This window comes from Diadema antillarum, unplaced genomic scaffold (genome assembly GCF_040938485.1).
Source record: "Diadema antillarum isolate AM-2024a unplaced genomic scaffold, OU_Dant_1.0 seq00001802_RagTag, whole genome shotgun sequence".
NCBI classification, from domain to species: domain Eukaryota; kingdom Metazoa; phylum Echinodermata; class Echinoidea; order Diadematoida; family Diadematidae; genus Diadema; species Diadema antillarum.
The window spans coordinates 77,227-95,789 of NW_027272478.1; the positions used below are offsets into that span (position 1 = coordinate 77,227).

General features: G+C 38.9%; 1 protein-coding gene across 1 annotated transcript in view; it reads left to right on the forward strand.

The window, feature by feature from the left end:
• The first annotated feature begins 1,125 nt into the window (after positions 1 to 1,125).
• The window catches only part of LOC139712407 (uncharacterized), a 38,519-nt gene continuing 21,081 nt past the window's right edge, over positions 1,126 to 18,563 (forward strand). The window contains exons 1-5 of the mRNA XM_071624231.1: positions 1,126 to 1,260; positions 8,228 to 8,365; positions 9,231 to 9,316; positions 10,552 to 10,613; positions 11,659 to 11,791. Of these exons, the coding sequence (XP_071480332.1) occupies positions 1,131 to 1,260; positions 8,228 to 8,365; positions 9,231 to 9,316; positions 10,552 to 10,613; positions 11,659 to 11,791 (549 nt within the window). The 5' untranslated portion in view covers positions 1,126 to 1,130. The remainder of the gene's footprint in view (positions 1,261 to 8,227; positions 8,366 to 9,230; positions 9,317 to 10,551; positions 10,614 to 11,658; positions 11,792 to 18,563) is intronic.

Genomic DNA, 18,563 nt, shown 5'->3' on the forward strand with positions numbered 1-18,563 from the left:
CTCTACAAACTGCATTTTGGTTGGAAGATGAAAGCTTTTCTGATGGAATTTGAGGGGACTATATTTCATTGGGTACGTGTACGGAAAATAGGTGATTTTTTGAGTGACAAGAACTCGTAGTCTGGCTTTGCGGACCCCTGGACAGGATTAGAGCAGAACAACCCACCCTGGCAATCTGATGGATGAAAGGTAATATCTCACTTATTCAGGTTAGTGAAGATAAAACACCTCATTTCTCCCAGCTATTTTACAGAATTTTTTGAAATTTGAATTTTAACACACGTCTCTATGGGGAATTATTTACCCGTGTGAGCCCTATAATAGCGTACTGCACCCGTTTATTTTGCGTGAGAAATCGCGAGAGTGTACGCCCTCTAGCGCTAGCTTCTCTACACTCTGAATGTGGTAGGCATGTATTCTCATGGTCGGACATCCGGGTATTCTGCGTGTCACGGGGTCATGGATAGCGTTGGAGTGAAAACAAACCACTCGCGTGAGCCTGGAGTGAACGCTGTACGTGTTTTCTGCCGGGGCGCCCCGCGAGCATAGCGCTAGCGCAAGCTGGTACTGTAGCTGTGCGGGCGGCAGGATTAGGCCCTAGGCCTACTCTAAATTAGGCCCTACCCTAAGTACTACAGTACTAACGTTAGACCTACCTGAAGTTTCTATGAGGTACTAAGTAAGCGTAGATATCGGGGTAAGGCCTACTCAAAGAGGTTCCACTGCACATCTGGCCATTTTGTCGGGTCGTTGATCCAGAGTCCTGCCGCGATTTCATACGGGCACAGGTCCAGTCCGGCCGCCTTAAACTTGGCAAAATACCGGGACCGATCGATCGACAGGATCCAGATTTTTAGAATATTGCTGGCAAGACATGATGCATGTATCTCATGAATGATGGCACAAATGACAAAATGAATAATGAAAAACAGTCCCCATGTCTGAGCTGCGTAGAGTTGCACATAAATTATACGCGTCGCACATGCACAGCATGCAGTATGCGCATTATGCAGGCTTAGCGCTTGCAAGCTGTTTGTTTTCACTCCAGTCGACCGGAAGTGACGTGTAGCCGACCGCAAGAATAGCATGCACGCACGCACTGCTGCAATGATTTTGGAGTGAAGAACGACATGGCAGACAGTGGGTACAGCGTTGAAGTCCATTTTGCGCAAAGGCTTGCAGCAAACGAGAAGAAGATTCGAGACAGAGCCGTAAAAAGACTGAGGCAATGGATAGTCGCGAGATCACGAAAGGAAAATGGTAATTATTGAAATCAGAGCTGTTGTCTCTCACTGCAGAAACTAACCGCAGACTACTAATGGAGTACACGTGTGCATCTGTACAGTCCCATGTACTCAAATTTCCGTGAGTTGTCACTCTTCATGCAACAAGAAAACTTTATTTACTGATATTTTCTAGTTGTCTTATAATTCTTATCTAGTCTAGGCCTACACTTTCAATGCCTACTACTGGAAAGAGAAGAGAGAGGATTGGGAAATTACAGAATACCGGCTAAATAAGCATATTAGTAAGAAACAGAAACTCATTTTTTCCCCGCACAATTAAAGCATGGAATGAACTTCCATCTTCCGTAATCACACAAACTGATTCTGCTAAATTTAAGGAGACGTTATTAACTGGAATAATTAGTTAAATGTCCACCCTCCAGCACCTCCAGTCAAAACTCCAGTAGGAGTATTCAGGAGGACCTCAACCAAGTACCAAGTACCAACTGTACCAAGTACCAAGCCGTCTCCGGCAGGTCTCCCTATCCTTACCGGACCTTCTTAGGCTTGCATGCATGTAGAAAAATCCCCATAGGCCATCATACCATACTTGTAGTAGCGTTTATCATATGAAAATCAGATGTACACCAAGCCATGAAATGAGATCAATTATCTGTAGATTGATACGTAATATACTGTAGACATGTATGAACAGTGTTCAAATCAGCCAATTTTTTTTTCTTGAAAAAATCTTTTCGCATTCACGATTTTCCCATTGTAGTGGCGGCTTCGATTCGCCCATCATCGTAAGAGAGCTCACTAGCGCTGAGCCAGTGCGTGGCATCCCCATACGCGGAATGGCAGTTGGATAAAATCACACAACACCCATACACTGTACAATGCCCATACCCATGTGGATTAAGTACAAAATATACCTAAGGTCACGACAAAAAAGTGCGAAATTTTGACTTAGCGTGCTGAACAGATCATCCTCCTCGGGTTACTATGTACTAGCGGTAGGTAGCAGACGCAAACCCACCTATAATTGTACAGGAAGGCATAAGTAGAACTTCTAGTTCAGGTTTGTGATTCGAACATGTTTGCCATATGTCCATATTATTATTACTTTTGAAAGGAATGATATCAATGCACCCCTGTCATAACTGATAAAGCTAGCGATCGTCGTGAATGGGCTCAGAAGTTGAGCACTGCGTACATGTACGTAGAAAACGATGTACATGCGCGAGAGCGCCATCTAGTGCTGAATGACGAACGCTACCCGTAGAATAAGCCACGAACAGATAGCTGGGCCGCTGATTGGCTGATCGCTCGGCAGTCCGCTTCACCGTACTGCGTAGTGTGCGAGACTCACTGCTCCATGGATCGGTGTGGTGTACGCAATGCGTTGCACTCAACATGCATGCTTGCCGTCTGTTACTCAAGTACAAATGTATGTAGCGGTTATTGCGGCGAGCTCGGCTTACAATGTATGAGCTACCAAGTACACATGACATAATGCTACACAAACCACACAATATGGCGACCAATTTGCATTGTGGTGATGAGCTTCTTATGTGTGTTGCTCCACACCTGCACATGTCGCTACCATACAAATCGCATGTATTGATACACACGCGCCAACAAATGCATCGAACTACAGTGCTTCACAAATTCATACGTTAAAGTCATGTAAAAATATGACTTATCAAATCTCAAACACAATGATAGCTTTGCTGAATACATGGTTACACCAAAGGAGGAAAATATGACAAAAGTCGAAAACTTGACGTAAAAAAAAAATGCCGAGTTTGGTATGAAACTGACTTGATGTAAAAATATGCCGAGTTTGGTATCAAACTGTTCAGTTGATCGCGCTGGAAAACGTCGCATAATGTTATAGTTAACGTTGTGGGAAAATATGTAAATGACAGGGGTAAAGAGCCGATGATGATGCAGCTTCGGTGTAGCTCCCAATTCATGAATGAAAAATGATGTGATGCTAACATGAGCAAGCGTAGCAGCAAATCAGCGAATTGTGCGTGCGCGGCATTTGAACTTATTTTTCTACGTTGCATGCTTAGAGATGAATTTCGCGTCGTCTGGGGCCCCAAAAAAGCCCGGAAATGGAACGGCCGTTAAAAAGTAGGTTGACCACACAATTTTTATGAAAATTGAGTTGTTTTGGAGGAAAACTGCTCTAAATCAAGATGATTTTAACTTGAGTAGAGTAAACTAAAAAAAGCCCAATTTTCCGCCGGCCTCCAAAATCTTCGCACTTATCACTTATCACAAGCTAGCAAATTCTACTGTCACAACACACGCACATCACATCCTTTCACATACTGTCACACTCGTTCACCACAGGAAAGAGCCTGAGTCACCTCCAAAAATCCATCTAAAATCCCAAATTTTCCTATCAAAAACGCAGAATCACTGCAACTTTTCCAAAGTGTGCGCAAATTAGGTCCCGTGTAAAGAATCGGGGTTGCCAAAAAAGCGCTGAAAATTGAAAAATCACGCCATTCTGTTGCAAAATTTTTGCTTATCGCAAGCTCGGAGTTTGATGGTATCCTCAAAAACACAAAAGAGAAACAAAATCTCTGTACGTGCTGATGCAGTGAATAAATGTACAGGGGCTGAATGCAAGTGCCGGGTCCCCAAAATTCGGACACGAACGGGTGCCGCAACGTCCGCGATGCAATCTAGCGCCAACAAGGTATGGCGCGCGCTCATTTGTCAGCGGCCTTGAGAAAGTAGGTTGAGACAATAACTTTTTGTAAAAACCCTCCTCTGCATATAAATGCTCTGTCCATTGCAGACGGTGGACAAGGTACTGTCATTCAGGCAAGAATATTAGGTGTTGTGATTTAGTCAAACTTGAAATGGGATGGTCATGTTACTCAGGTCCTAAAAAAGTGCAACAAGAATCGATATGCTTCGCTCCCTCAAACGTTTTAAACTCCCCACAGCTGATTTAGTTACTACAGGCTGTATATACTCAGGATACATACGTCCTGTTCTTGAGTATGACTGCCCAGTGTTCAATGGCTCCCTCACAAAGAAACTTGAAAGTCAGTTAAATAGACATGATTCAGAAAAGAGCCTGCAGAATGATATTAGGCAAAAACTACACATCGTACGTTCCAGCTCTTGAAACCTGCAAGTTGGGCACTTTAGCCGACAGGAGAAGACAGCTGAGTCTAGAATTGCTTGTTGTATGGTTAAAAACCCACTCGTATCCCACTGGTTCCCTGCTAAACACCAAGGACATCATATACACATTGCGTTCAAACACAAGGTACAGTGTACCAGCAATATAAATGTAAAACAAAACGGTTTCAGGACAGTGATACACCATATTTCATTAAAGCCTTACAATCGTGGCGAGTGGTTTGTGTGGCACAGAGACGAACACAACACGCTGCCTCCCCCCCCCCCCATTCTGTATCAAATGTTGTGACACCAAATGAGAATAGCGCTGGCTCAATAGTTCAGCGAACACACACTGCAGCTCAAATTCACGTGACCCAAAATGGCTGTCCGAGCCACGCGAGCTTCCGAATGGAAGCACACTCACAGTGCGCATGCGCATAAAGAGAGGCCAAAAGAGCCACGCGTCTTCTGGCCTCTCTCCTCCAATCACCGCAGCTCGCGGTCACAATAATTGTGTATGATGCGTACACACACAGGCACACACACACGTGTCTTAGTGGCAGCATTGTCCCACACGTTTTTGGATATAGCACTGCAGTCTGGCATTGCATCCACAAATTTCGTTCGTTCGTTCGGAGTTTACAAAATAACGTACCATTAGGGGTTAGGATCGTCCGCCTGTAATCTACTGAATAATAAAGATTAAAGAAGTTTTTATGCATAGATCTGTATAAGTAGCACTTTAAGTATAATGTTTTCTGGCTGTTTGTTCATCAGTCTATCACCTGTGTTGTTTGCTATATTATGGCATTATTTGTAATGGAAAAATATATTGTGAATTTGAGTAAATGACTGGATATTTGGTAATATATATGAAATAATAGGATTTAGCTGATTTTATCAGTTTTTGAGCCATAATTTTTCATGATTTTTATAGCAGAGACGGGTAGATTTCGCTTTTTTTTTCAATTTTAAATATTGTGTTGTTATAGTAACCACATTTTTTATATAGAAAAAAAATAAGTGTGGATTGAGTTCATTGAAGTTGAGCACTGCGTGCATAGAAAATTATGTACATGCGCGAGAGTGCCATCTAGTGCCGAATGACGAATGATAGCAAGACAAACTAATTTGTTACACATGTCAATTTACTGATGAAATCTCACACGAAGTACTGCAAAAGCTGTTATTTAGTTCAATTGCAATATGGTTGTGAAATACATTGTAAACATGGTAAATAATAAACGTTTATTTATTGATTTTCAACATAAATTTATAGTGTTCAAAAGGAAACTCTTCAAAACTTGAACCTTTGTATTTTAAATAAAATATTTTTGAAATTTCCAGGTAGACACAGCAATATTCTTAGTTCTCATTATGTCAATGTAAACTTTGGTACAGGCGAAAAGAGTTCCTTTTGGGACAGCCACCCCAATTTGAACACTTCATACCAGCCATCAGCCACTGGACCATCTACACAAGGGAATCCAAACAAATTTCAAATCCCATATGCCAGCACGTATAGAATCTGTAGTGATCTTTTTTATGCCTCCGCCACGAAGTGGTGCCGGAGGCATTATGTTTTCGGGTTGTCCGTCCGTCTGTCCGTCCTTCCGTCCGTCCGTCCGTGGACAGGGTAACTATCAAAACCTTTTGAGGTGTCCTAATGAAACTTGGCATGTATATTAATTAGGGGGTGAAATTGTGCCTATCAACTTTTGGGTGCACATGCTCAAGGTCAAAGGTCAAAAGGTCAAGGTCAAATACATAAAATCTTACTATTTCCACCATATCTATGCAATGCCTGAAGATATTTTTTTGAAACTATAGTGTATACATGCATTACCCAATTAAGATTCCCTAGTGAAAGTTTGGGTCATGAGGTCAAAAGTCAAAAGGTCAGGTGAAAATATTAAAACTTTACCTTTTTTCTCTGTACCTTGGAAATTGTTCAAGATATCTTCATGGAACATAGTATATATACATGTACTGACTGGCAGTGATTATCTAGAGAATTTAGGGTTCCATGGGGTCAAAGGTCAGGGGTCAAAAGTCAATGGTACCACTTCAAAATTTTACTATTTCCCTCATGTTTATGCAATGCCAGGAGGATTATTATTATTTTTTTTTACACTCGGTGTATGCATGTATAACCTAATAGAGATTCTGGAAAGTTTTTTTTTTTTCCTCGAAGGTCAAAAGATCAAAGATCAAGTGAAAGTGCTGAATTAATTTTTTCCTCCATATCTCGGAAGTGGCTCAAGTTATCTTGAAACGTACTACATACAGTATTTATGCATGTTCTGCCTGACAGTGATTATCTTATGAATTTTAGGGTCAAAGGCCGGGTGAAAATGCTAACAATTTACTATTCAATACAGAAATTGCACTGTTTCTCCATACCTAGAAAATTGCTGAATGCATAAACATATGAATGGGTCAAAGTCAAGAAGTTAAAGTCCTTAAATCCCAGATACATGCTCTCCTATTCATCCAATTAAACCTAGGTCAAGGAAGGTGAACATTCAACACATTTGTGACAAACTTGTCATATTAATATTTTGCCAATTTTGTGAAAATGTAATCACACATTGTCCACATGTACTATCTCGACCTATTAGGAGAATCATGCATTAGGTGGAGCCATAACAGTCGCCATAGCGACATTTCTAGTTAATACTTGCACTTTTCATCTGGGCACTTGACAAGCACAAGTACGATGATACGCCAACGGCGGTCTGTACTTTACTGGAAGAAGAAGAAGAAGAAGAAGAATTACACTGCCAATCGTGCCTTTGAATAAACCTCGCTATTTTCCAGCTAAATTTTGCATGCATCTCAATGAGCCCAACAGGTCGATTCATTGACAGTGGTAATGGACAGTGACAATAACAATGTACGCCCCATATTCCACACATTGTGAACCCTACTGGTTATATCTATGGCAAAAGCTGAATTCTCGCTGCTTTAGGTGTCTCTGAGAGTGCAAAATAATCACATTTTGAAAATTGGGTTGACTAAAATGGTCCTAAAATCATAATGCATTAACCCATTGAGGACAGGATGATTTTGCTACAATATATATGCAGCTATCGTCGTTGAATGCGAACAATGCGAAAAAGTTGCGCACTAAGGAAGGGGCCCGCAACTCGTCACCCGCCTCCCATAGACTTAGCATGTAAAAGACGTGTGCGGTATGACAGTGATGTTCCCATAGACATACACGTAAAAGATGGGTGTGGGTGACTTTACATGTATTCCTATAGCCATATGAAAATTTCAGATTTTTGCGAAAACCTGTTCGGTTTTCACCACAATTTGCTTGATTGTGGTAGCCCTGCCAAGTTTCAAGCGTACTGAACACAGTCCCAGGCATACATTTTTGTTTAGTGAGCTCAAAACAATTTTAAGCGGGGTGACGGTATTCGGGCCCCTGATGAGGTGCAGGCACCTCACTATACCGATAATATAGGGCTGTAAAATGCACAATTGTCGTATACAACATACCACACATTTACTAAACACACTGCCAATATTGGCACTTAACGGCCCCGTATGATAAGTGTGAGATTTTCTTATAACCATGTTCGTTATTAAGGGAGTGCACTTTATTTGGCTTTTGTGTATGTGTGCCTTCCAGTGTAATGCAGACACTATTGTGTGCCAATATGTTTATGCGCTATTCTCCTCATTCGCCATTTGTTCACATGCAAATATGTTCTCCGATGGGTAACAGCACATTGCCAAGAATGTTCAGCCCATGGAAGAAACTTACAACTGGTGTAGTAGTCATCAAATAACTATGTGTATCGAATATCACTGACCCCATGCAATATTTGGTTATGTAGCCCTGAGTGAGGATGAACTGATGCGGCTGTGGAAGGGGATGTTCTACTGCATGTGGATGTGCGACAAGCCAGTCATCCAGGAGGAACTTGCCGACCAAATCTCGGACATGGTGCACTGCTTTCAACAACCCCAGCAGGGTGAGCTTACATTGCCAACCCTTCAAGAGAATATCCACCCCAAATAAACCCAGAGGCCTGAATTCACAAAGGTGGTACAATGTTGTCCATGGTTTAAACTCTGGACAAAGACTATAGTTTTTTGGGGGGGTCGCGAAGTGTTGCATGGTCTATTTCTTTACGAAATCAGTCATTTCTTGCATGGAATGACATTTCGTAACGAAATGAACATTCATTGATGAACTGATCATTTTGTTTACCATAGACAAGATTGTACCACTTTCATGAATTGGCGCCTAAGATAAGGAGGAAACAAAAATTCCCTACAGACAACAACAAAAAACAAAACAAACAAACAAACAAAGACAAAAACGGATAAGAAATATTATGGAAGATATGACATTCTGAAATTTCACATTTATTCAGAAAATATTTCTTGACCAGTCCCTATGAATATTCAAATGATCTAGTTAGTCGATGTCATGCCCTCCAATTTTTCGTGGAGGGCCTATGTTATACATGTGTGTATGGAATTCAGGAAAAAAAAAAAGTTTTTTTACTAATGCAAGTAAAATCATATTTGCACAAAAAAAATATGTATCAGAATTAACATTTGTTTTTACTTATTTTAGGTGGTTTTAAGACAACGCAGCATATATGGATATATATTTTTTTTAAAGCAATGAAATTACTAATGTTTGCTCTTTTCTGTATATCTGTTATTGATATCAATAATGTGTGTTTATATCGAAATATATACATGCATATCATTTTACTGCTTTAATAATTTTTGAATTGTTTTGGATACGTTACTTGATAAGTAAATTCATTTACTACCAATACATAATGTCATACAGTATGTTACATGCGTTTACTCTTTTGCAGCCCGTTACCTTCTATGACACTTATCTCCTTACCATGAAGAGGGAATGGATTGGAATCGACCATCTGCGAATGGACAAGTTTCTAATGGTGAGAATACTTCATTGATGACCTATGCCTCACCATGTTTATTACCTCCGCCAAGGGAGGAGGTTATGTTTTCGTTACCGTTGGTTGGTGTGTTTGTTCGTTAGTTAGTTAGTTTGTCTGTGTACAAAATAACTCAAAAAGTAATTAACGGATTGGGATGAAACTTGCAGGAAAGGTTGAGAATGACACAAGTAACAAACGGTTAACTTTTGGTAGTAATCCGAGAAATTTGGGGGGAATTTATGAAGGATTTTTGATATTTTGGCAGGTAGGGTCAATGAACTTGGGAGTTCAGGCTGCGCATATTTAAGGTTTGCATGCGCGTACTAAAGTGCGTGCTCTAGGTCCTGCTAGGGCGAGGCGCGCCGTGCAGCTGAGGGTTTATGACGTAACAAAGGCTTTGTATATTGGGAAATCGGGTGGCTTTCAGCACACAATGCTATAAGTACGTATGGGTGGAAATCACTGATATCTCTATGGAAGAACAAGATCAGTGGTGGAAATGAGCTGCATGCTTGGCGGAGGTCTGCACTCTCAGAGTGCTTCTCTAGTTTTGTTTGCTATGACATCCCAACAAAATAGCAATACAGTCCCCTTGACTGTGTAATCATTTTTAGCTACAGAGATGCACATAAAATGTTGGTATCTCCCTTTAAGCATAGCCCTTTGAAACTTCTCTGATTTTGATGTGTAAAATATTGGAAGTTCTATATTATTTGTTGTACAGGTATGTCATTTTGTGGCAAGTCCGTGCAAACATTCATTAGTAACACCTTTTGTTATCGTACTAGAAATGTTTGCCATTCTAGTAATGAGAAGAGGGTGTGATGATTGCTGGCTGGTAAGGGGTCCTGTGAAAATGCCTTCCCTACCAGATTGCATACAGAGTCCTTTGTATATATGGGCCCCTTGCACTATTGGTCCAAAGATGCACTCATTTGTATGGTATGTTCTTCAAAGCTAGCCTGTATTATTGAAGTATGTATACCAGAAGTATGTATATTGGTACTTTGTATGACACAATGAGCCTGGTTGATACCATTTGCGGACTACGTATCACTAGTCACTTGGGGCAAACCAAGAGGGTTTGGCATCATTTTCTTTTTTTTTCTTCAATTTCAATAAAAGCCAAAAGATGACACATGCTAGTAATTGTTTTATATCAAAAATAATGTCAAGACATGGAATGAAATAGGGCAATATCGAATGTGCCACCTATTTTATTTTCCGAACAGCTTGTCAGACGCGCCTATCGACAGATGCTCGTCTTGCTTCACAACAATGACTGGGACCAAAGGTAAGTGATCTAATGTCCTTTCTCAGAGTGTCATAAACCCAATGGCGTGTTGATTCATATGTGCCCCGATACATTTACTGCCCACCAGGTATATGCCAAAACCACAGATAGGATGGTTAGGGAATATGTACATCAAAGCATACAAAGTACACTCATCAGTAACGGTAGGCTCCAGCTGAGATTCTTTGGCTGTGTGTGTACTTACACAGATATCGGTGATAAAGCTGTACGCAATTCATAAAGAGGATTCTTGAATACTGTAAAACACAATGTTTTCGCTGCATGAAATTTTTCGCAAATTGGAGCCGACAGCCTTTTTCGTGGCATGAAATTTTCGCGAGTTGTCTCTAACACTTGATGCATATAGTGTAGAAAAAAACTTTCTCATGCATTCTAATTTTGTGAATCTTGGCTCTCGCAAAATTCACAAAATTGAAATGCATGTGAACATTCCTCGTTTTACAGTACATTTGAGCTGGGCCAGGCTTCCCCTCTCCATGGTATCCCAAGCTACCAGGCCTTGAAAGTAAAATGGAGATACTTCACCCATTGGGAAAGTTGGAAACATGGTATATAGATACTTTCGGCATACCTGTCAACCTTTTTCACCTGAAGGGGATATTTCTTTTCATTGTTTAGTGTAATCAAGAAGCTTTCATTCAACATTGTATTCATATTTACCTGAACACCTGCTAAGATGATGTATGAGTTTCCAGTGGAAATTCCAATTTTTGCATTGCTTTCTCCTGTTTTCTGTTGAATACTGTCATTCAATTTTATGATGTTTAGCCACAAATGCCAAAAATTCAGCAAGTTTAAGGGAAAATCCCTTTTTTCTCAAGTTATATTACAACACGTGTCTATTACTGGAAAAGGTAAGAAATTGTTCTTTCCACTGCAAATATGCCTTTTTAGTTCTCAGAATACTGCTGTTTACAAAGTTGGCATCCGTGGGTAGAATGTTTAAGTACCAGTATTTTTTTAAATGGAGATCGTAAGTTTTCATAATCGTTTATTTTTTCTTCTCAATTTTAAACGGCGACAGCCTCCTGCAGCTGTTTCTGAACAGCCTCCGGCGGAGTGTGTTGAACCCAGCCATGGACGGCTGCCCGGACGGACTGCGATACCAGCTGGCCCACGTCTACCTGGACGAACTGGCCAGGGAAGGCAATGAAGAGGTCAGTTTGGAATTAGCGATGGCCGAGTTTGTAACAAACTTCCTCAAACCTCATTGACTGAACCTTGCAGAGATCTTCAATGGGATGAGAAAACACTGAAACGCACAATGTTCTGAATGTTATTACATTCCATATATAGGAAATATCTGTGTCTGCATCACTTAATAATCTTCCAAATTGGTTTATTTTTACACTACTTCTACAGTAGGATAGACATTTCACTGAAAGCAAAATAGCAAATCATTCCAATTTTCACTTGATGCAGTGAGTGATCATTTTCAACCATGTTTTCTTTCATAGCTTTATTTTGACACATTTTCAACAAGCTCTGTTACGTAGCATGTAGGGCCATGTAGAGCTCAGAACTTGAAGAATTGATAAATGATGCTTTTAACATACAAAAGCTTTTGGTTATTTTTTTTAAAATTTTGATCATCATTATTTTCTTTTTGTTCTGAAACTATTAAAGAGGATGTTGAGCGAGAGTGAAAAATTATCATGCATGGGTGTCATCAGTAATTACAGTTTGCTTGATGACTGCCAGAACAACGTCCTCGCCAGGCGTTTAAATTGTGGCAGCCAATTTTGCGCCACGCGTAAATTCTGGCGACCAATTTTGCGCCACGAGTTTTTGTTATCTTCCTTCCCCTTTTTGTAATGTTTCCCATTTAAAAAAAAAGTATATATCTTTTGCAGTTTCCTTCGAACGCATGCTCGACAGTTACTTGCTCGGCGCTCGCTTTAGCGGCAAGATCGTCGATCGTGTGCGATGTTACCCGCATCGCACGCGGTCCATTACCGATTCCACTTTGCTTGCCAGCATACGCAGGTGCACAGTGAGCGCAGTATTATTACACGTTCACCGAAATTCCGGTGCAGAAAATTTACGGGCGTTTCTCTCCGATCACTGTGAGTTGCCACTGTTACTACACGTGTACGCGCGCAATACCCGGAGCAGCAGATCGCAGATCGAGCCATGTGCGAGTGATCCAGCAACCAAAGCTGCCAATGTTTGGAAGCACAAACTAGTATTGTACTCAGCAGCTCTAAAATTCGTTGTTTTTTTTTTATTTCATACGTTTCAACCTCCTTTTTTTTTCGGGTGTTTGCCTTTACTTTTGGAAATGAACAGCGGTATCAAACAATCGGCTCCGTAAGATGCTTGAATTAATGTCGGATGACCTCTTTGACGTTCAGAAATGAATAACAATTATATTCAACTACGTACGATGATAAAACAAAAATGTCTGATGTTTGCTCTTATGTTCGAAAGTAGATAGCAATAACATTCAGCTCCGGAAGATGCTAAAATAAATGTCGAATGTTTGCTTTGACGTTCGAAAGTAAATAGCAATAACATTCAGCTCCGGAAGATGCTAAAATAAATGTCGAATGATCCCTTTGACGTTGGGAAATGAATAGCAATAATATTTAACTCCGTATGATGATTAAATAAAATGTTGGATGTTTGCTTTCACTTTCGAAAGTAAATAGCAATAACATTCGGATCCGGAAGATGCCAAAACAAATGTCAGATGACTGCTTTTACGTTTGGAATTGAATACAGTAGCAGTAACATTTGGCTCTCTACGATGCTGAAATAATTGTCAGATGATTCATTTCACTTTCGGATGCGGGCAACAGTAACATTCGGCTCCGTACGATAATAAAATAAAATAATGTCGGATGTTTGCTTTTAAATTTGGAAATGAATATAACGGAAATATTCTGCTCCGTACATGCTAAGATAAATACCGGTAACAGATTGTTGCTTTTACATTTGGAAATGATTAACGGTATCAATCGGCTCAGTTAGACGCTAAAATAAATAACGGATGTTTCCTAAAACGTTCGGAACTGAATAAGGATAACATTCTGCTCTGTAAGAAGCTAAAATGAATGTCGGTTGTTTGCTTTTAAATTTAAAAAATCATTTACGTTATAATTCGGCTCCGTAAGGTGCTAAAATACTTGTAAATGTTGGATGATTGCTTTTACAATCAGAAATGAATAACGGTAACTTTCGGCTATTTACAATGCTAAAACAAATGTCGGATGTTTACATGTTAATGTCTACAAAATAATGCTCCCACTTTCTCATTTCAAACGTAAGTTTTGACCACCTAAATAGGCATCGACTTTTATAACAATCTATAAACCTATGTTAAATCTTAGAACTCAGAATAAGCCACACGTTTTTATATATAGGCTTTTTTTATTTGATTTGATTTTAAACATCATCATTTTCCCAAGTTTTCCAGTTTCTTTTCCCATGATTGAAATCAAACTGTCTGCCATAACGATGATTGCCAAATGTCTCGCTGTGTGTGGATGTGCCGATGTGCGAGACACGTGCCATCATTACCATGTGCTCTTGCCTTGTTTGAGGCTACTTCAAGTTCCATGAATCGAATGCGCCACAGCTGCGCTTTATGGCTTGATTGCGGTAACAGATTACATTCGATACGAAGAAATCGTCAAAAACAAAACCAAACAAAAACAAGCAAGCAAACAAACAGATACGACGTAACAAAACAAGAAACAAACGAATGTTGATAGCCAAATCATCTCCGTATATAGTGGACCGTCACAGTTCATAGGTGAAATTCTTTCAAACTTTGAAAAGTAATACTAGTACACAGTTTTAATGAGCCTGAAATTGTCGTGATTTTACTGTCTAATCGGGTAGTGGCTGCATATCACATACTCGTAGTGAATTTCTGTCTGCAATCGAGACGTGTCCTTTCATTGTCTTTCTGTGATTCAATAAATCGAGTGATTAATCAATCCCTTTTAGTTCAGGAATATCTAAAATAGTCAAGAATACACTATTATCCCGGATTATGATCGACTGTTCGATGCTTAATGGGCCAAAAGAAAGACTAAATTGATGGAATCATGATCCTTGTAATGATTCCTTTAATTATACTCTCGAGCTAGTTCTTCGATCGATATTTCCAGGCTATATTTACACATTAGGCGTTTTCACATCAGCCCGATGTTTCGAAATAGCGCGCTATTTTTCTGACTTGGGACATAAGGGTTTTCACATCAGCCCGATAAAAATCCAAGCTCGAGATATTTTCCAATTTCCCAAGTCAGAAAATAGCGCGCTATTTCGAAACATCGGGCTGATGTGAAAATGCCTATTAAGATATATCTCGAGCTTGGATTTTTATCGGGCTGATGTGAAAACGCCTTCTGTTTCTTAATAGAATTCTAGTGCGCGCATTCTTTCGTCTGGCACCTGCGTCTAGCACCTGGTTTTGTGGAAATTTCTGCAAGGGGGGGGGGGGATGTCAAGCGTCTTCGATCTGAAGAGACTGCATGCTTATACAATCTTTCGCTTCTATTTGTTGTCGTATTTCCCCCTTATTCTTTGCTGGCAATCAACAGTTAGATTTAACTTTACGAAGGTTGCTAGCACGTGGTTCTTTTTGTTTTGAGGGAGACATGTACATTATTTTCGTCATTCATTGGAGGGGAAATACAGCAAAAGAGGGAGACAAGAAATAAGACGAAGACGTATGCATGTTCTCCTAATTGCGTGATCTTTGAAGTATACTATAATATGATGGAAAAATAGACGAAAGAATATAATGTGATGCAAACCTACACTTTATTACTTGATAAGTGCTAACGATTATAAACGAAATCATAATTTCGGACTCTATAAATGCCACATTTTAGTGACATAAAGCGTTGATATAGTGTGATGTCACGGACTCTGCGATCAGTTCGTTCCACTCATACTTTCTTCTTCTAAGTTATTTTCTTTTTTTTTTCTTTTCTCTTAAATTTCGCGATTCTTGAATGATAAAATAAAACCTAGATAAGTCACATTCTCAGCGACGCAAGAAAGCTTTGATAAAACGCAGCTTTCATATAGCGGGATGCCGGGCTTCTGTTATCTTGTTGCACCGATATTTTCTTCTTATTCCATTAATTTTTTCTTCAAATCAGTGTAATCCTTGAAATAAAAAAAGAACTTAATATAGCGCAAAAGAAAGTATGAAAGCAATGCAAGCCCTCACTTTATATAGTGATAAGTATCCACAATATTGTCATAAAAGAATCGATAATTTCGGAGATATTTTTGAAGTCACATTTAGTGCAAGGCCGCTGACTCTGCGCTCAGTTCGTTCCACTAATGCTTTCTTCTTTTAATTTTTTCTATATAGCTGTTATTTTTTCTTCTAAATTGCGCGATTCTTGACATAAAAAACACAAAGGAAATTATATAAATGTGATTGAAATATATGCTTTAGTTACGGGGTAAATATCAACAATCATGTCATGAAAGAAAAGAATATCGGACACTTAAGTCACTTCACAGAGACGTTTAGTTAAACTAAATGCAGAGTTGATAGAGCATGGATGCTGCTTCGTTACGACAGTTGCACTATTTTTTTCTTCTTCATCATCTTCGTTGTCTTTCCACATTCTTCTAAATAGCGTGATTTTTTAATAACAGAACAACAACAAAAATGAGACGAAAGGAAATAGTGCACAGAATGATGCAAACCTTCACTTTAGTTACATGATGAATTGTATGTCATTGTAAAAACTATGATGAAAGAAAACATAATTTCGGACACTGGAAGTCACATTTTCAGCACCGCAAAGTTAAGCTATAAACGCAGCTTTGATACCGCGATGCCGTTTTGTTATACTTGCATCAATATTTTCTTCTTTTTCTTTTCTTCTTCAAAACTTCTTCCTTTGCTCATTTTTTCTTCTTAATCGTGTGAGACTTGAAATAGAGAAAGAAACTGACAAAAATAAAGGATGGAAGCGATGCAAACTTGCACTTTATTACGTGACAAGTGTCAACAATATTGCATTAAAGGAAAGATAATTACTACGACTTTTAGTCACATTTTCAGCAACGCAAAGTTAACGTAAACGCAGCTTTTATGGTGGGTTGACACTTCGTTATAGGCTAGTAGCACCAATATTTTCTTTCTTTTTCTTTTTTTCTTCAAATCAGTGCAATCCTTAAAATAAAAAAGAAACGCAAAAAAAAGTGTAAAAAAAAATGATGCAAACCGATACTTTATTAAGTTATATACGTATCCACTATTGTCATAAAAGAAGAGATGATTTCGCAGACTATAAAGTCACATTTTCAGCGACGCAGAGCTAAGCTAAACGCAGCGTTGCAGTTTGATACCAGTCCGTTAGAAAAATAAAAAGAAAGTGTGACTGAAGTGATACAGGTACCCATGTCTGAAATAAATTAATAAAAAAAATCAATCATCTTACCGTTATTCAGAGTTCTAAGATTTAGCAAATAGGCGTATAGATTACTATAAAAGTTGATGCCTATTTAGGTGATCAAAACTTACGTTTGAAATGAGAAAGTGGGATCATTTGCAGACATTTGTAAACATCCGACATTTGTTTTAGCATTGTAAAGAGCCGAAAGTTACTCTTATTCATTTCTGGTTGTAGAAGCAATCATCCAACATTTACTAATATTTTAGCACCTTACGGAGCCGAATTATACCGTAAATGATTTTTAAATTTAAAAGCAAACAACCGACATTCATTTTAGCACCTTACGGAGCTTCATGAATGTTATCCTTATTCAGTTCCGAACATGAAAGCAAACATCCGCTATTCATTTTAGCATCTAACTGAGCCGATTGATACCGTTAATAATTTCCAAATGTAAAAGCAACAATCTGTTATTTATTTTAGCATCGTACGCAGCAGAATATTAACGTTATTCATTTCCAAATTTAAAAGCAAACATCCGACATTATTTTATTATCGTACTGAGCCGAATGTTACTGCTGTCCACTTCCGAAAGTGAAGTGAATCATCTGGAAATTATTTTAGCATCATACGGAGCCAAATGTTATACTATTTTTCATTTTTAAACGTCAAGGCAGACATTAGATATTTACTTTATCATCAAACGCAGCTGAACGTTACTGTTAAAATTCATTTCGAAATTTAAAAGCAAACATCCGACAGTTATTTTAGCACCGTATGGAGCAGAATATTACTGCTATTCACTTCCGAACGTAAAAGCACTCATGTGACGTTTATTTTAGCTTCTTTCGGAGCTAAATTTTATTGTTATTTATACCTTCGAACTTAAAAACAAATTTCCGGCATTCATTTTATCGTCTTTCAGAGTTGAATACTATTGTTATTCATTTCCGAACGTCAAAGCAAACATCAAACATTAAATTTACCACCGAACGCAACTAAATGTTACTGGTATTCGTTTCGAAATTTAAAAGCAAACATCCGACAGTTATCTTAGCATCGTAGGAGCCGATTTTTACCGCTGTTCACTTCCGAACGTAAAAACATTCATCTGACATTTCTTTTAGCATCTTCCGGAGCTGAAAGTTATTGTTATTTACTTTCGAACATAAAAGCAAACATCAGACATTTATTTCATCATCGTACGGAGTTGAATAGTATTGTTGTTCATTTCCGAACGTCAAAGGGATCATTCGACATTTATTTTAGTATCTTCCGGAGCTAAATTTTATTGTTATTTACTTCCGAACGTAAAAACAAACTTCCGGCATTCGTTTTATCATCGTAAGGAGTTGATAACTATTGTTATTCATTTCCGAATGTCAAAGCAAACATCAAACATTAAATTTACCATCGAACGCAACTAAATGTTACTGTTACATTTGTATTCATTTCGAAATTTAAAAGCAAACATCCGACAGTTATCTTAGCATCGTATGGAGCCGATTGTTACCGCTGTTCATTTCCAAAAGCAAAGGCAAACATCCGACAT